General features: G+C 44.2%; 1 protein-coding gene across 2 annotated transcripts in view; it reads right to left on the reverse strand.

Moving 5' to 3' along the window:
- The window catches only part of LOC136588725 (bactericidal permeability-increasing protein-like), a 68332-nt gene extending 66139 nt beyond the window's left edge, over window positions 1-2193 (reverse strand). The window contains exon 1 of one of the 2 annotated variants that reach the window (XM_066588149.1): window positions 2104-2193. Coding sequence is in view for 1 of the 2 variants with exons in the window: in XM_066588150.1 (XP_066444247.1) it covers window positions 1975-2089 (115 nt within the window). In the remaining variant the exon portion in view is untranslated. Of the gene's footprint in view, window positions 1-1974 lie in introns of both variants that reach the window. The other variant, XM_066588150.1, reaches the window with a different exon arrangement.
- Window positions 2194-18615: the final 16422 nt, after the last annotated feature.

Raw genomic sequence — 18615 nt, forward strand, 5'->3', positions numbered from 1 at the left:
GCTCCATTGAAAGCAATGGGCTGCCGGTGTGCGTGGGGTGAATTGTCGGGAAGGGGTTAAATATATAAGCCCTTCCCTGCAATTCATCCTAAAATGTGTTAAAATAAAAAAAAATTGTATACTCACCTTTCCGCTGCAGCCGGAGTACAGCCGCGGCCGCTGTCAGTTCTCCTGAACTGCTTCTCGCCACTATTCAGCCGGCGGGGCTTTAAAATCCCCGCCTGCTGAATGATCTGCCTCTGATGGTCTGATTCAATGATTGGTCTGATTCAATTCATGAATGGGTGAGTGACTGCTGCCTTAGGGGCAGGTCTGACTCACATCCATTCATGAATTCATGAATGGGTGTGAGTGAGGCATGCCTCTGATTGGCTCAGTGCTGAGCCAATCAGGGGGCAGGTCTGACTCACACCCCCTTCACACCCACTGCAGGACGGCCGCGCGGAGCTTCGGCTGCCGGCAGAAGGTGAGTATACAATTGTTTTTTATTTTAACACATTTTAGGATGAATTGCAGGTAAGGGCTTATATATTTAAGCCCTTACCGACAATTCATCCCGGGCTCGCCCGCAGCGCATTGCTTTCAATGGAGACGGCTGTATTGCCGTCTCCATTGAATGCACTGCGCTGGACAGCTCCGGCCCGTTTCTAATGAAACGCGGCTAGGAGCAGATTTTCGGACGATTTGCGGGCGACTTGCGTGCACCGGTCACGCGATTTGCGGATGCGCATCCGTCATGCGATCCGCAAATCGCGCGAAAAAACGCCCGTCTGACTGAGCCCTTAAGTGGTTGAAAGAAAGCTGCTGTAAAGTGAGCCGCTGCATTGCGCAAATATGGCTGTGTGAATCTTGCATAAGACTGATAGTCTGAATAAAAGAAAAGCAGAAAACACAGAATGTCTTATATTTGTTTTTAATTTTCAGATGAGGATAGCACGCATGTTTTCAGGATTTCCTCAGTGTTACACAGGTGATGTAATTATTGTCAGTGCCTCAGACTTTGCCACAGAGGTTCTTACTATAGGATATCCTGACAACATGACCTGTTGGTGGTCCCTGAGGACTGGAGTTGGGGACCCCTGCTACATATCAAATATTACCTTGTCATGTGTTTCTTATATCAGCTTAGACTAACACACACACACATATATATATACTTTTATATCTACCCTCTTAGGAAACAGCTAGCAGTTAAACGATTAAACATGTATGCCTCCTGCACATGATTCTCACAGAGCAGTTGTGTATTCTGATTAGATAAGCTGCTACCTTACAGATAACATTATACTTCTGCAAATTCTTTCACTTTTGATACTTTACTAACATGTGAATTACCATATTATTGTATTAACCAATCCTGTATGAGCATAACTCTTTTTGTATACTCCTATTTTGTGATGTAACGTTTGTCCGTAAAAGCGATTGAATTCCTTTAAATAAATCAGAAGGGTATTAGAGGATGATGAAGATGAAGTCAAACTCTAATACATTTTCATGCATGAAACTTCTTATCATAACTAATTTGGAGCAGACTGGTGAAATCTTGTGGAATATAATATTATTCCCATAACAATGTGTTGTGATCAGCACATCGGACAGATGTAACTTATACAATGCCCGTGTGCAAGTACTCTAAGAGCAGCTATTATCACTGGAAGACCCCAACCATTCATCTGAATGGTCACCATGTCATACTATATTCAGCTGTGAATATTTACAATTACACAAATGCCTATCTGCAGCCATTGTGTCTGTTCTAATGGCGCTGTACCCCGTTATTAATGACAATGACCAGTGGAATGCAAAATGATAGACCACCATAAATTACTGCCGAAATCTGCAGTCAAATCACGTTCACAAGCATACAAGCTGCTAACATAATAGGCCACTTCAGGGAAAGTTTTCATCTTTTCCCTGCGGTTCGGTGCAATTAATAATCACCACTAAATCCATAAATCTGCTGCTAGAACATACCATAATCCAGGCCTTTCTGTGTGAGTCTCACCACAACGCCGGGGTTCACAGCACCTGCTGCAGACAGACATATAGCCAGAGATAGGAGTAGAGGTGTTATAAATGAGGAAGCCATCTCTACAGGCTGAGGTGCTATCCCTGAGGTCCTGGTGCTATCCCTCTCTCCTCTAATACTGCTGTAACTCTCCAGTCATCGTACACTAGTTATATAGCACTCAGAAAAACAAGGAAGTAAGAACTAGAGGAATGAGGAAGTGTAAGAACATAGTAGGTAACGTGAGTCATACAGAGGGCACAGATGTTCTCTCGCACTTGTGTTCTAGGTCAATAGTATTTTTCCTGGGAAAACCCGTTTAATATCTCAGGAAGACTGCCACCATATGCATTTTATTATATTGTATGTAATCATTGGAATCTTAAGTATTTCTTCCCAGCCTTATCAACTGAAAAATGACCTCTAGGGGTCAGACCCTCTGTATTATCTGAGCCCTGATTGGCTGAGGATTGGTTGATCTGGAAGGTGCTAGAAGCTTCTGGAAAGGCGAGGTAATGTAAGATCCTGCATTTCCGATTTGAGTCAGTTCAGAGATCTAAGATGAGAAGAGATGACAGATCAGAAGAGTTCAGTAGACAGTTCACTGAGAGATCAGAGATGAGCTCACAGAAGAGTTTACAGAGAGATCACGGAGGAGATGGGATGAGAAGAGATGAGGGAGAGTATGGAGCAGAAGCAGCGCAAAGTGGGAAGTGACATATCTCTTCCTACTCTACTGATAGTAACCTAGTATGTAAAGCCAAAAAACGACAAATGTCCATCCAGTTCAGCCTATTACTCCACAATGTAATGTTGATCCAGAGGAAGGCAACAAAAAAAACATGAGGTAGAAACCAATTTTCCCCATTTATGGGAAAAAAATTCTTCACAGCTATGGAGCATCCAGACTGACTGGTGTATCATGATAACTTGTTCCTCGTTGTTCACACATGTTCTTAAATAGTTATACTAAACATGTTATTGTTATACATTTCTGTATCCGTATTCCGATAAGGCAATCATATATGATTCTACTGCACCTGCGACAAGTCTGATTGGCGATTTCGATGTTAAATATTTTATCTTGCACATTTATATTTGTGTTTTAGGTTTATGAACCAATGGTAATAAATGAATTAAAATAAATTTGAATTATTGTAATTGAGGCATATGCCTCTATAAAAACTGCTGCCTGTCAATTAATAAATAAATAATAGAGATGAGCGAGCGTACTCGGAAAAGCACTACTCGCTCGAGTAATTTGCTTTATCCGAGTATCGCTGTGCTTGTCCCTGAAGATTCGGGTGCCGGCACGGAGCGGGGAGCTGCAGGGGAGAGCAGGGAGGAACGGAGGGGAGATCTTTCTCTCCCTCTCTCCCGCCCGCTCTCCCCTGCTCCCCGCTGTGACTCACCTGTCAGCCGCAGCGGCACCCGAATCTTCAGGGACGAGCACAGTGATACTCGGATAAAGCAAATTACTCGAGCGAGTAGTGCTTTTCCGAGTACGCTCGCTCATCTCTAATAAATAACTTTTGATCACATCCAGTTGTATTTTGGTATAATGAGTTATTTCCGAGCTCGGCCTATATATTTCTAGCTAAGGTGACACAATTCTTTCGTTACTTTGAACATGAACGGGGTCCCTTGGTCCGTGAGGATTTCCCTGGGAAGAACTATTCTGGAGAACATAAGGGACAATTCTCATGCAATGTTTTTGGCAGTAGGGCTTCTTAAAGGAATTGCCTCCAGGTACCGAGTGGCATAATCCAACATGACCAAAATGTATTGACGTCCTCTAGCAGACTTGACTAGGGGATCCACTAAATCCATTCCAATTCTCTCAAAGGGAACCTCTATAATTGGGAGAGGCACTAAGGGGGGGAGGGGCATGTGGGGCATGACTCACAGTACTCTTTTATGTCCTTGTACACCCCTGGCCAGAAGAACCTTTGAAGAATTCTATCCTGCATTTTATCGGTTCCTAGATGTCCCCCTAATACATGATTATGTGCCAAGTCGAGCACCTTACGCCTGTGCGGCTTTGGCACGACCAACTGTTCCACCACTTTCTCGCCTATTTTTGTTACTCTATACAACAAGTTATTATTCATGGCCAAATGGGAGAACTGTTGGTCAGAACCTGGTTCCTGTAACACACCATTTATTATCACGACATTTTCTTGCGCATTAACAAGAGTGGGGTCCCTTAATTGGTCTGTTCCAAAGTTCTCAGGCGCATCCTCCAGATCGAACACATCCTGAACCGAGGAATGAACTTCCTCTTCAACCTCATCTTCAGCCAAGACCTGTAAAGGAAAGGTTACATCTCCTGGTTCAATGTCCACATTTACCCCGCTATCCTGCGGAGGGGTAAGGTCAGCTGGGTTTGTGCCAGTCTCTTTAGAAGGGGTTATCATCTTCCCCCACAAGTCCCAGAACACATGAAAATCACGTCCCAAAATTACTGTGCATTAACCCCTTGACCACACCTACATCGTAGGTCACAGTTCCGACATGGGTCTCAAAGTTACAATTTGCCATAGGATATACCCTAGTGTCACCGCATATACACACCACACTGATGTGCTTAATTGGTATGAAGCCCTCAGTTGAGCCTCCACAGAATGGTGGTTTATACTTAACCGACACAATTGCGGCTCAGTCTCTAGTCTCTGGGATGCACCGCAATTAGGCCTTGCAAACAAGGACCAGCACCAAGCAGCATCACACTCCATAGGCTCAGTTATAGGGCACTGAGCCAACACATGTCCGAGCATCTGGCACCTCCAGAATCTCAAAGGCCCTGGTCTCCTTAGCCCAGCAAACTGGTTGGGGCTATTGGAACCTTTTAATTCCAGTGGTGCCCTCTTTAGGGGCCTGACCTCCTTCCCGCCAGGACACTACTTCTCTCCGGCATCCGATGGTCTCTTACCCCTAGCAGGTCTCGAAGTCGTAATGGGGGTCTGGACAGAATGGACGTCCTGGAGGTAGTTTTCTGTCGCGGTGTAGAGGTCGACCAGTTCTACCAGCCGGTTAGCATGCATAGCCCCTCCCCGATGGCCAACCCAGCGCTGCAGGTCTGCCATCAGGGCACAGGTGTAACGGTCCACCACGACCTTGTCAACCATCTGGGCGGGTGTGCAAATGTTCGGTTCCAGCCATTTTTTAACCAAATGATACAGGTCAAATATATGTGACCAGGCTGATTGGTCAGACGTGTAGCTCCAATTATGCACTCTTAACGCCCGTACCACCGCTCTAACCCCCAGACGAGCCAGAATCTCTGCCTTCAATCTGGCATAGTCGCTTACCTCGTGGACACTGAGATCATGGTACGCCTTCTGCTGTTCTGCCGTGAGGAATGGTGCTAGGACCTCAACCCACTCAGCCTTGCAGAGGTTTTCTTGTTCATCAGTTCTTTCAAACACGGTCAGATAGGCCTCAACATCGTCATTGGGAGTCATCTTCTGCAGGGACATCTGCGCAGTCTCCCTGGGCCCGGCGGTAGTTGGGGCTCCATCCCTCCTTAAGTTTGGATGCTTGAGCAGGACATCCGTTAGCCGGTCCATCCGCGCCAGCAGCTCCTCCATAGCCGGGGTTGATGCCTGCATCGCGGTCGCAGATTTCACCCAGGACGCAATCCTATGCAGGCTTCCAGCGGCGGAAATCCTGCGGGAAATCCCACAGTGGAATTTCCGCCCGTCTGCAGGCGGCCTTAGTCTCGAACACCTGACTACAATTTAGAGCTAAAGGGAATCCTGTGTACTGGTTGAAGCCTGTGATAGACCTTCCACACTACTGAGTAAGGCCTCAGTCACATGGGCGTTTTGACGCTCAAATTTTTGAACACATCAGTTATCAAAAATTCAAGTGACCGAAGCGGGCATCACAGCGGAAAAAAACACTGCTAGCAGCGTTTATCTGCTCAAAAAGAGCGCTGCCCGCTATCACCTGCTGCAGCTGTGATGGCTGCAGCAGGGGATTCCTTGCATGTGAAGCCCCTGGATTCTGTCACATCCAAGGGTTTCACCTGTGGTCAATGGGGCCAGCAGCCCGATTGGCATACAGAGAACATTGTGATAGCTGTGGCAGAGGATTTCTTCATCTCTGCGGGGAGTCCCATTGTCACTGGACACTGTGACAATGAATTCATGAATGGGTGAGTGCTGCCTCTGATTGGCTGAGCGCAGGGACCAGTAGCAGTAAGTAGTGGCAGGATAATAAATGGTATAGCATGTGATATGGCAAGAGCACTTAACGTTACCTCATTGGCTTTTGACTTATTACTGTTGTATATACAGGGTACTTAGAAAGCTGTTCTACAGAACAGAGCTACAACTGATGGTATACGAATACGATCATAGATGTAAGAAGTCTTGCAGTATTTGTTGTTTCAACCTAATTGCTAATTTAGAGTCTATTCATAGAGATATTTAGAGAGTTAGGACAGGCAAAATAAGGACCAGGGATAGTTTGATTAATTTCCCAGTTCCAGCTTCAGTGCTTTTTTTCTACTTTCCTGTATACTTTGTAAAGTAGTGGTAAATTGTATACTCTTTTGCTGTTTCTTACCAGATTTAGTATGCTATACAATAATTGGCTCACACATCCATTACTACACTGATGTGTAATTTATGGTGGTTAAAGGACATCTGACTCAGACACAACTAAATGGTTGCATCATACTTTGTCATTTATCCCAGTCAGCAGCAAATATGAATCCTCAGCTCTCAGATCGAGGGTTAGAATAGAGTCGCAAAAGGGGGTTCTGTTAGTGAAATGAATATGACTCCATGTTCTATCCTATGCATAGCCATTTTGAATCAGGTAGCCATCTTGTATGCCTCTTTGAATTACATTTATTATGGTACAACAAGTTATTTCCGAGTTCGGCCTTGGACTTTACAAGTACTGTGATTGTTGTGGTAAAGGTTGAGCAAAACTTGTTACCAGATGTCTAGTTTCTGTTTTCCCAAGTTACCTGCCTCTTCCTTGTTTTGTCTTCCCTTGAACACCTCAGTCACCATCATCCACTAGTTTATCCTTTCCTTGTAGCATAGCCAATGGGAGTCAGAATATTTAACCACCGTGAACCTAAGCTGACGTCCCCAACTCCTACTGGCTTCAAATGCGTGGAAGAAAAACTGTAGCAGTCTAACCAATACCTGGAGGATGCACTATTCACTTTTTGGGGAATCCAGTACTACAAAAGTATACACAGAAAAGAAAATGTTCTCCCCCTATCAAACCTTTACCAGCTAATATGCCCTAAGAAACTAACATGGAGTAGTAAATGTTCATACTCAGGAGAGGGGCCTTTGTCAATTTTCAACAGGTTAAAGCCTGGATCCAGGAATGCACTCTATGCATCAGATACTCTCTGCAGCATATCAGATAGATTTCAGCTCATGATTCCCTCCATTCATCCTGCAAATGTCTTTTAAGTTCTCTAAAAAACATTTCCTGACCTGACATTCTACTTCGTCCTAAAGATGTTCAGTAGGGTTCAGGCCAGTCATCATGGAACAGCCGTATGTTCAAACCAACGTAAAACAGCATTGGATTCTTGACAAGGCGCGTTTCCTTGTCGGAAGTATTGCTGACCATTCCAATTACTTTTGGTAGCATAGTGCATATTCTTCATATTGCCAAACCCTGTCATATTTCAACACATTGGCTCCAGGGCAGATAGCAGGTATTGTGAAGCAGAAAAAAACACATTAAGTGGAGGCGTACTCCAGACCCTTCATGATTGGTAGGATATTTTGTACCATACATTGTAGTGGTACAGAAACAAGAGATGAACATGAATATGACTCCTACAGGACATGCACACCACTGCCAACTAAAACGAATCAGTCATACAGGAGCTCCAGCACGCTCCTCGCACAACTATTATACTGCTTGAGATGGACAATCCCCGTGTCTGCTATGTAAATATCGACAATTCTCCATTTCTGTTGAATTGTAGGACTTCACTGTGTCCCATTCCATTTCAAAACTCAACACCTCGATATTAGAAGTATTTTGGGTCTTATAGAGAACCTGGAGGCAAAAACCAAAAATCATAATAGCATTTTTGTCAATCAACTGAAAAAATAGAACCTAGTACTAAGTGCTTGTCCATAAAGTCTGAAATTAGATCCATTTTTATCCTTTTTTAATACTGTACTTACCCCGCTTCTGGAGCTGCCCAGGTTCAACAGCAGGGTAATGTGACATTTAGTACATCTATAATGGGTTAATATTGGACCAGCTACTTGGTCACATGTCCAATCACAATGCTCAGTGATCGACTAAAGTAGAGACCAAAAGTAATTTTAACCCAACACATAGTGACATGATATTAAGCCTATTATAGCAGGATGTTTGCAGAAAAACCTATTATTCAGTACTGGCATAAGGGGGTCATTACTTCCTGCTGTTCATTCCACAAAATACAATGTATCAGTTAACATGACTGGCCAATGGCTGATGGTAGATCATAGCTAGACGTTGCTCTTGATAATGTAGTGTTTGGGTGAGCAGTGGTAGACTGCGCCCCTCCCTGGTAGTTAGTTGTGTTTTACGACTCTGTGTGAGGTATGGGGTCAGTGTTTAGAAAACTTTTATGCATAATGTTCTGCCCTTCTCTTCTTTCGCTCTTGAGAAAAATTCGCTCTTGGATTTAGTCTTGTGGAATATATATATTTTAAGTAGAGGATGATTGAGGAATCTTTAACAGTAACAAGCAATTCAATTAGGAGTAAGACTGCAATGCAGATCTTTGCCAGCAGAGGGCAGATTAGTCCTTGGCTTTGTCTTTTCCACGCAGCATTACATGATACAGCACCACAAATTTAGCCTTCTCACCTGTTAAAATTGTATTTGATTTCTCACAAAGAACTCTTTGGGGAGATGTTTTTGCAGAACACTCATTCCCTCCTGCTATGCTGTGGGAAGAAAGCAAAAAGCCATCGGCTCTGTCTCCAACCATATACAGCTGAAATATTCATGCAAAGCTCCAGCGGGGATCCAATATGAACAAAATGCTGGAGAACTACATAACTGGCAACTCCCAAATATATTGATATACAAAATATTGCTAATAGTTCCCTCTAAGGCCACTTTCACACCGCCACTTTTTACAGCAGTTAGCGTAGCGCCATGAGCACCGCGCCAATCGCGGTACAGCACTCCCATTGATTTCAATAGGGCCTCGCAGATCTGCGCTCGAATGCGGTTTAAAGGAAACCTGTCACCTTGAAAATCGTGTCTGATCTGTGGGCATCATCTTGTAGAGCAGGAAGAGCTGAGTAGATTCATGTATAGTTTTATGAGGAAAGATTCAGTATAACTTGCCTCTTGGTTTTTTTTTGCCTTCCTCTGGATCAACAACATAGGAGGATAAACAGGCTGCACTAGATGGACATTGTCTTCATTCGGCCTTACATACTATGTAACTTGATATTTATTGATTGAAAATTAATCCTACCTCTTTCCAGCCTTAGGAGTCCAGTGGGTTGGGATGGAGAAGCCATCAATCACTGATAGGACCGCCCACTGGACTCCTAAGGCCACTGTTATTTACTTGGGAAGGAAAAATACATGTCACCATTACATACTAAATGTGCAAGAAAACTGGGTAAGACTGACATGGAAATGAAATGGGGTGAAATATTAGTTGACACTAAATTGAACTGCAGCAACCAGTGTCAGGTAGCTGCTGTCAAAGCAAATAAGATTGTGGAAAGCATTAAACGGGGTACAAATGCACACAATCATAATATACATGGGTAGATTAACTAATAGTGTCTAATAATTAGACAGTGCAAACTCAGACTAAACAGTCTTTAAATATGACAGATTAATCACAATGCCCCTGCTGAATGATAAACCTGTCGAATCTTTAGACTGCCTAATCTAACTTTATACCACCTATTAGATATTGTAGTTTAAGACAAAAAATGCACCCAAAAAGTGGTGCACTTTGGTGTATCTAGGCCACGCCCCCTTTCCTACAAGCCACTCCCTTTTATTGGACATGCAGGAAAAAAAGTATCTGAAAGTGTCTAAAATACATCATAAATGTGCAAAGTGTGTTAGGCAGTTTTTGGTGCAATACGATCGAATTCTCAATAGTAAATCTGCCTCTCAAAGTTCTACCACTTTACAAATCATTAGTCAGACTGCACATGGAATATCATATATGGTTCTGGATACCAGTGTACAATAGATAGACAGACCTAGTAGGGCTTGAACTTATTTTTTTGTAGACCACTTAGGCTGCCTGTCAACGGGCGAGTTTTCATTGTGTTCCCCGCGGCAATAATCCGGCCACAGGGAATGCAGTGAAAGCTCTCCATAGCGATGCTATGGATAGCGTTTCCCCCCTGTCCACTAGCTGTGAAACATTGCGATTCTCTGCTCGCGGACAGCAAATTGCAGCATGACGCGATTTGCCGCGATTCTCCGTGATCAGCCTATCTGTCAGATAGGCTGAGCGGCAGAGATTTGTCTGTCGGCTTCGGCTCCCAGGCGGCGGCTCCCGCAGCGGAGATCTGCCGAAGGATACCGCAACGCCCGTGGACAGGCAGCCTTAGACCACTTCTCCTCGTGTTCCCTGGTAGGCTCACAGTGCCTTCTGGTCACACCAGCACTTTTGGGTTTATTTTCCAGCCCCAAGAGTTATGTCTAACCCAGCTTGACTGATGAAGAGGCCTACTCCGAAACGTGTATCTGCTGGATTTAATTGACACAATAAAAAAAAGAAGTTGGATAAATCTTAACCCACTGCCTGTTGAAATTCATTGGAGAGCGGCGTCGGCCTACCAGTATTGTTTCTCCATTTGCTCCAATCTGTAAAAGGGCCTGATGAAGGCTCTGGCCCGGAGCAGAAACGTGTCGCCTTGATTTTAATAAAGATTTATCACATCAGTAATGCTTCTTGTATACGGACACCACATTCTCTGTTGTCCTCTGCATCTTCATATCCCCATTATACGTCATCAATATGACATTGGTGCTGGTCCTTCGCTTGGAAACCCGCCAATCTGCAGTGTTCATGTTCATTGGTCACATAGCCTTTTTTCCAATCATATGAATATGACTAAGCTGCTATACCAGGCACAGCCACTATGTAGTGTATGGTGTTGTGCTTGCTATCCAGTGAAGTGACAGTAGTGCCTACCTGAGCGCTGCAGTAACTTCAAACAGCTGATCAGTAGGAGCCCCAAGTGGCAGACCAACACCGATCAGATATTGAAAACCTATCCTGAGGATAGGCCATCAATATACTAGTCCTGGAAAACCCCTTTAAAATTGGGGTTGACTTGGAAAAAAGATGGCTTAGTGATGACCTAATAACTATGTATAACGTATTATAAGGATACACCCATGGGGAGGGGGAACACATAGTTCTCACTAGGAAAGTTTGATCACATTCTCAAACAATCTATAGCCACACAGAAGGGTTTGGTTGCTTTGAATCAGTCTGTCTTTTGGTGATACGTCTAGTCGTCTAGGTCAAGAACAACTAATGTTGCAGTCTCCAGCTACTGAGTCTGACCGATGAGTCTTACTAATGTGACAGGCCCATAGAACACAGTGTAGACCCAAGCACATTTGTGCCAGTCTGGGCTGATGGCCAATAACACAACATAGAAAATACATTAGATAAGAGGTGCACCTCGTCTGACTCATATTCTAGGGTCACGGTACGCTGATTCGCATCTAGTTATTTATTCACGTCTCAGGGTGGGGGTTGACCTTTGCATATGGAACGGCCCTCATACAGCAAAATAAGTACAGAAATACTGAAATATTTTAATTTTGTGTTAAATGGCAACTTTTATAAAAGTCAAATGAGCAGAGCCAGGCACCAAAGTGACAGCGAAAGGATATATCACTGCCCCGGAGAGCCAGCACAGCCGCCATTCTCAGCCAGCCAGTCCAGGGTATAGAATGCTACGTGTACCCCAAGAGCGTAATTGGCATCATACATCATAATAACACAACATCAACAGAAAAAAGGTCAGATGGAGGAAGCATTCCCACTTCCATTAGGGCCGTCAGTTATAATTCTGTCTCTCTGATCCATTTTTGGAATTAAGACAGAAATAAACGTTTCCATCCACCATTGATTTCAATGTTTTTTTTAACTTTTTTTTTAATGAAATGCTTTCTGTTTGTTTTCATTCCATTAGGTTTCCATTTTTTTTACCGGCTGTGCTATTAATCAGGGTAAAAAAAGGGAAACAAACTGAAAGCATTTTTTTAAATTATTTTTTTAAGCAATTGAAATCAATGGGAAAAACACAGAAACATTTATTTCCATTTTAATTCCTTTAATTCTTTTTCTCCAAAAACAGAACAGAGAGATGGAATTATAACCAACAGCCCGAAGTGTGAATGCACCATAAATCTGACCTGACATCTGTTGCGATGTATGAGACTGATTATGCTCCTGGGGTACACAATAGCATTTTATTTGCATTGCATTTCGAATAGTTAAAGGGGTTGTCCCGCGGCAGCAAGTGGGTCTATACACTTCTGTATGGCCATAATAATGCACTTTGTAATGTACATTGTGCATTAATTATGAGCCATACAGAAGTTATAAAAAGTTTTATACTTACCTGCTCCGTTGCTGGCGTCCTCGTCTCCATGGTGCCGACTAATTTTCGGCCTCCGATGGCCAAATTAGCCGCGCTTGCGCAGTCCGGGTCTTCTGCAGTCTTCTATGGGGCCGCTCGTGTAGAATGCCGGCTCCGTGTAGCTCCGCCCCGTCACGTGCCGATTCCAGCCAATCAGGAGGCTGGAATCGGCAATGGACCGCACAGAAGCCCTGCGGTCCACGGAGACAGAGGATCCCGGCGGCCATCTTCAGCAGGTAAGTATGAAGACGCCGGACCGCCGGGATTCAGGTAAGCGCTGTGCGGGTTGTTTTTTTAACCCCTGCATCGGGGTTGTCTCGCGCCGAACGGGGGGGGGGGGGTTAAAAAAAAACAAAAACCCGTTTCGGCGCGGGACAACCCCTTTAACAATCTGCCCCATGGTCCTCTCATTAACTAGGAATTGCAGACACCTGGGTCAGTGGTCATTCATATGTGGTCTTCCATATGTGATATTCACAACCATTGTCTCATCCACTACTACAGTTGCAGAGGAAATGTAGAAGTATATGCCGACCCTTCAAATGAAAGGCTTACCATGTAATACATAGATGGACCGGCTAGAGCGAGGGCTGCTATTTGTAATTGGTCCTCCACTCAGGCTAAAGGTCATTTTGTATGGCTCAATTTGTGCCATATAACAAGCATTGATCAATGCAACTGTTAGATGGATTCACAACTGGCAGAGTGATCATACTTAAAGGGGTTGTCCCGCGCCGAAACGTTTTTTTTTTTTTTTCAAACCCCCCCCCCCCCCCCCCCCCCGCCCGGTTCGGCGCGAGACAACCCCGATGCAGGGACTTAAAAAAAAAACAAAACAGCACAGCGCTTACCTGAATCCCCGCGCTCCGGTGACTTCTATACTTACCGGTTGAAGATGGACGCCGGGATCTTCTTCCTCCGTGGACCGCAGCTCTTCTGTGCGGTCCATTGCCGATTCCAGCCTCCTGATTGGCTGGAATCGGCACGTGACGGGGCGGAGCTACACGGAGCCGGCATCCTGCACGAGAGGCTCCATTGAAGAAAGCAGAAGACCCGGACTGCGCAAGCGCGGCTAATTTGGCCATCGGAGGCCGAAAATTAGTCAGCACCATGGAGACGAGGACGCCAGCAACGGAGCAGGTAAGTATAAAACTTTTGATAACTTCTGTATGGCTCATAATTAATGCACAATGTACATTACAAAGTGCATTATTATGGCCATACAGAAGTGTATAGACCCACTTGCTGCCGCGGGACAACCCCTTTAAAGAGTGGTCATAAATGGCTGCACATCCAAGTGGAAGAATGTATCCACCCCCACCCCACCTACTCCAATTGCAAACAGCCGGAGGGAAGGAGAGAGGAGGTGAGCCGGTGAGGGGGAGGGAAGGGGAGGCAATGGCATTGCTGTCTGAACGGGCGCATAAATGTTAGATTTGTGCCCCCGTTCACACGTTTTTATGGTGCCGGCGGGCGCACATAAAAACGCCCATGCTCGTGGGAAAGAGCCCTCAACATGAGTCAACAGTGTGATGCATCAGCCAAAAAGGCAAACACAATTGTGGGATGTATTAAGAGAAGCACAGAGTCTAGATCACATGAGGTAATTATCCTCCTCTACTCTTCCTTAGTCAGATCTCATCTGGAATACTGTGTCCAGTTCTGGGCACCCCACTTTAAAAAAAGACATAGACAAACTGAAGGAAGTTCAGAGAAGAGTTACCAAGATGGTGAGCGGTCTGCAAATCATGTCCTATGAGGAACGGTTGTAGGATCTGGTAATGCTTAGATTGCAAAAAAGAAGGCTGAGAGGAGACTTAATAGCTGTCTACAAATATGTGAAGGGCTGTCACAGTGCAGAGGGATCAGCCTTATTCTCATTTGCACAAGGAAAGACTAGAAGCAATGGGATGAAACTGAACGGGAGGAGACACAGATTAGATATTAGAAAAAACTTTCTGACAGTGAGGGTGATCAATGAGTGGAACAGGTTACCACGGGAGGTGGTGAGTTCTACTTTAGTGGAAGTCTTCAAACAAATCATCTGGGATGATTTAGTGATCTGGCATTGAGCAGGGGGTTGTAGCCGATGACCCTGGAAGTCCCATCCAACTCTACCATTCTATGACCGTGATTGGTCTTTGTTTTAAAGGTCTTTACACAAGCCAACGTGCTCTTCATTCCAGACGAACAATTGTTCGTCCCCTCCAATACAGTATTACTGTTGTTGGCAGCACATCCACTCTTCACACACATTGGAGGTATACAGGTGATAACACTAAGTTTTTTTGGCTGCACAAAAAAAAGTCTGATGAACGAGAATTTGGTCATTTAGCTTGCTGCATTTTGAAAAACAAAAACTTACACCGAAACGCCTCAAATCAAAATGCTTTGTATGTTGTATATTATATTTCACTACAAACTTTACAATAATCCGGCTGCAGTGTTCCTGACAACAAATTACCATTGAACTTCCAACAAAAATGAAGCAAAAATACTACAAAACGCTGCTTGTTGTTTTGTTGTGCAGGGATTTTAGAAAGCTGAACTGCAGCACCCGGGGATGCTGGAAGGGGGCGCCATATTGGACGCACCCAACAACACAGTAGAGGTCATGTCAAGAACATATATTCACAGGTGATATTGTGCATTTAGAGAAAATTACTCTTCAATGGTATTTAATAGATTTGTCTATGGAATTAGTAATATAACACCACAAGACCTACAGGAAGCGTAGATGGAGCGTTGTATAGAAAGCATTAGAATTCAATAGTGATTATGATTCTCATATTTCAGCCTAATCTGCTGTACACTATACTATAATACAGACCTTTTTGTGTAAGTCTTGCTACAAAGCCAGGGTTCACAGCACCTGCGGCAGGTATACATACAGCCATGTGTATGTGTATCCCATTACAAAGGAAAGTAAGGACAAGAAAGTAAAGAAAAAAAGGGGGGGGGGGGTCTGTCTTAGGGCTTTTTCACACAAGAGTATTTGTGCAAGCAAAATGTGTTTGCTCTATATGCAGAGAATAGAACCCACTGATTTCAAGGGGTTTGCTCTCATTTCCCCAATTTTGCGCACACATTTCTCATGCACGCAAAAAAGAGGACATGCTCTAATTTCATGCGCATTTGTGGAGGAAAGATCCCAATTGAATTCTATGGGAGGTAGGTGCAAATGCTCAATGCAATGCCATGAAAAAAGAACACATCTGGAACTCATTAGGCTAAATAGGGGCATGCTAACCCTGCGAGTGCAAAAAGTACAGTAAAATATGCAAGTACATGTGCAAAAAAGCATCGCGCCCAAAACCCATATGCCCATGTGAAGCCGCCCTTATACAGTGTTTGGTCATGTCCTAGTTCTTGTGGTGTTTGCACTTGTTTGGTTGTGAATGCTTTAAAGCATGAGAATGGAGGTCACTTACAAACCACAGAATTTGAGTCCTGCGTGCGACACTCCGAGGTTTTCTATAAGAGTTTGTTCAGGCCGGTCATAGTGGAAGCTTGTCCATGACGGAAAACAGTATGAGAAACATTTGGGGCAAGAGCCACGGCCCTTTCAATCAGCTGATTGGCAGCAGCAGCAGGCCAACAATGATCAGATATTGATGGTCTAACCTGAAGATGGGCCATCACGTTTTACAACCCATATAACCCTTTTAAGGAATCTGTCTCCTATCTTTATATTTTAGCGTAACAGAAGGAGAAATAAAAAATTAAAAACAATCACAGAAAATGGTCGTTACTTACTGGGTGAGGAGTGCATTTATATTAGTGTAGGGACCCACTACAACGCAAGGAACCGTGAAGTGGTTAGTGGGCTGATGTATCTTGGCCAACATCCAACCAATGCCTTGCATTTATTATCTATCATTCACATGCAGTGTGGCTTTAAGACTCCAGGGGGAGCCCACGGTGGCAGTACCAATGTGGTTTACTGATTGAAATGCAGGGCAACCCGCCGAATTATCATGGCGTCATTAGTAGGTTGCTGGTCTGCATGGTGAACTACATATATCAGAATGGTCTGACACTCTGTATCCACTATGTGTGGGAGTGTACACCAAACATCCACCCCCCTCATTATCAGGAGGCAGTGTGAGTGGGTGTTTCATCGGTGCCCTCACAGGTGTTATTGGCTCCTCCATTTGGTAGTCAGCTACCTGCCTGGTGAGAGGAGGATGCATCTATATGCACTCCTCAGTCAGTAAGTAACGGCCATTTTCTGTGATTGTTTATCTTTATATTTTACCTCTAATGGATAGAAGGGAAAAATAAAAAGAACTATTTAGTTGCAGCCAATACAGAAAAGTCCTATAAACCATCAGCAGATGCAACCGATTCCACATAGTGTAATATGCCATTCTGCATGCTGATTGCAGACAGTAAAATGTCACCCCTGTATTCAGTAGAGAGTTTTAACTTCTGACCTCAAAGTCCCATGTGAATTCCCTCCAGGTGCCAAGAGGATCCCAGCAGCCATAAAGCTAAAAATGACCGTCTCTGTGATCCAGGACACCTGCTAATCCTGCGGGTTCATTCTATTCTTCATATCTCCTTGTGGTATACTCACCGGGTTATTTCAGCTGTTCTGTTAGGGTCACCCAGGAGAAATAAAAGGTAATGAACATGTCAGTGACACATGGCACATCATTTCTACTGTCTCCTAGTCATAGTAGCAAGTCTCATATAGGGTCTACACAGAGCTGGTGGGTCCTCGCGGCATTCTGACGTACAACAGCACCCTGGTTAAAAATCACTGATCTACATAAATACTGTGTCATCTGATATTTATCATGGCATCAGGGGCATAATTATAGGGAGTACAGGGGGCACGGTCACAACCGGGTCCTGGAGTCTAAGGAGGTCCATAAAGTCTCTCTTCTCCAGTATGATGAAGCATTATAGCTGGAAAGGGACCTGTTTCAAATGATGCATTGGAGCCTAGCTCTGCATGGTGGTGTAGTCGGGAGGGGGAAGAAGACTTGCAATGTTCATTTTATTGTCTGCTGTGCAAAGTTATAACTGTTCAACCTATGTACCTTTACATTTAATGGTATGGTGTAATGAATATGGAGTGTTTCTCTTTAACTGTGTTATATGGTCCTTTGCGGCATCGGGGAAGATCAAAGTAGGTTACACAGGGTCATGAAGTGATATAAAAGGTTAGACGAGATCTTGTCCCACAGCAATCTTGATTGAAGTGGTTCCGCCACTGAAGAGAGAGAGAGAACCAGGCCAGAGTTGAAGCCTAGTGCAGCGAGAGAGGAAGAGTAAAGCAGAGGAAGATTCCCAGGACCCGGGTGTTATGTGTCGACGTCTTGGTTACACTTTCAAGGACTACAGACAGCATCCCATGTTGTTAAGACTGTTCTGTTCCGGTTCCAATAAAACAGTTAAATATGCAGCAGAATTGTGAGTTCACTCAACTGCTTCTACGATCTGTATCCTATGATCCCAACCACTACGCCTGTCAAGATAATGAGTCAAACCACCAATGGAGCCGCCCATAGACTGAAGTGTGATGCAACTTGATCTACTACTCCTCGAGACATCTGTCCATGTCCACGTCAACAGGTAAGTCCCCTGAGCCTATCCTGCTGTCAGGAGACAGCTACCTAAGCTGAGAGGAAGCTGCTGAGGATGAAGAAGAAATGCGCAGTAAGAGAGCCCAGAGCGGTGGGTTGCTAGTGTTTTCAGAGAGGATAGATCAGTACTGCCAGAGAAAAAAGAAGCAGTGTTGCCATGCATCACTTTCAGAAACCTGTAAATGCTAAGGAAGAAGTTTTTGGTGGTTATGAAGCAACTGAACTTAAACAAGTGTAAATGGAGACCGGTCTCTAGGTTAGGATTATAATGTGCACACCTAAAAACAACTAAGAAGGAACTATAACTTCCAAGTGGTCAAGCACTGCCATTTTTGAGCTTGGAACTGTTATTACTTTCATTTGTCCTGCTTATTATATT

The sequence above is a fragment of the Eleutherodactylus coqui genome, chromosome 13, assembly GCF_035609145.1.
Source record: "Eleutherodactylus coqui strain aEleCoq1 chromosome 13, aEleCoq1.hap1, whole genome shotgun sequence".
Classification (NCBI taxonomy): Eukaryota; Metazoa; Chordata; class Amphibia; order Anura; family Eleutherodactylidae; genus Eleutherodactylus; species Eleutherodactylus coqui.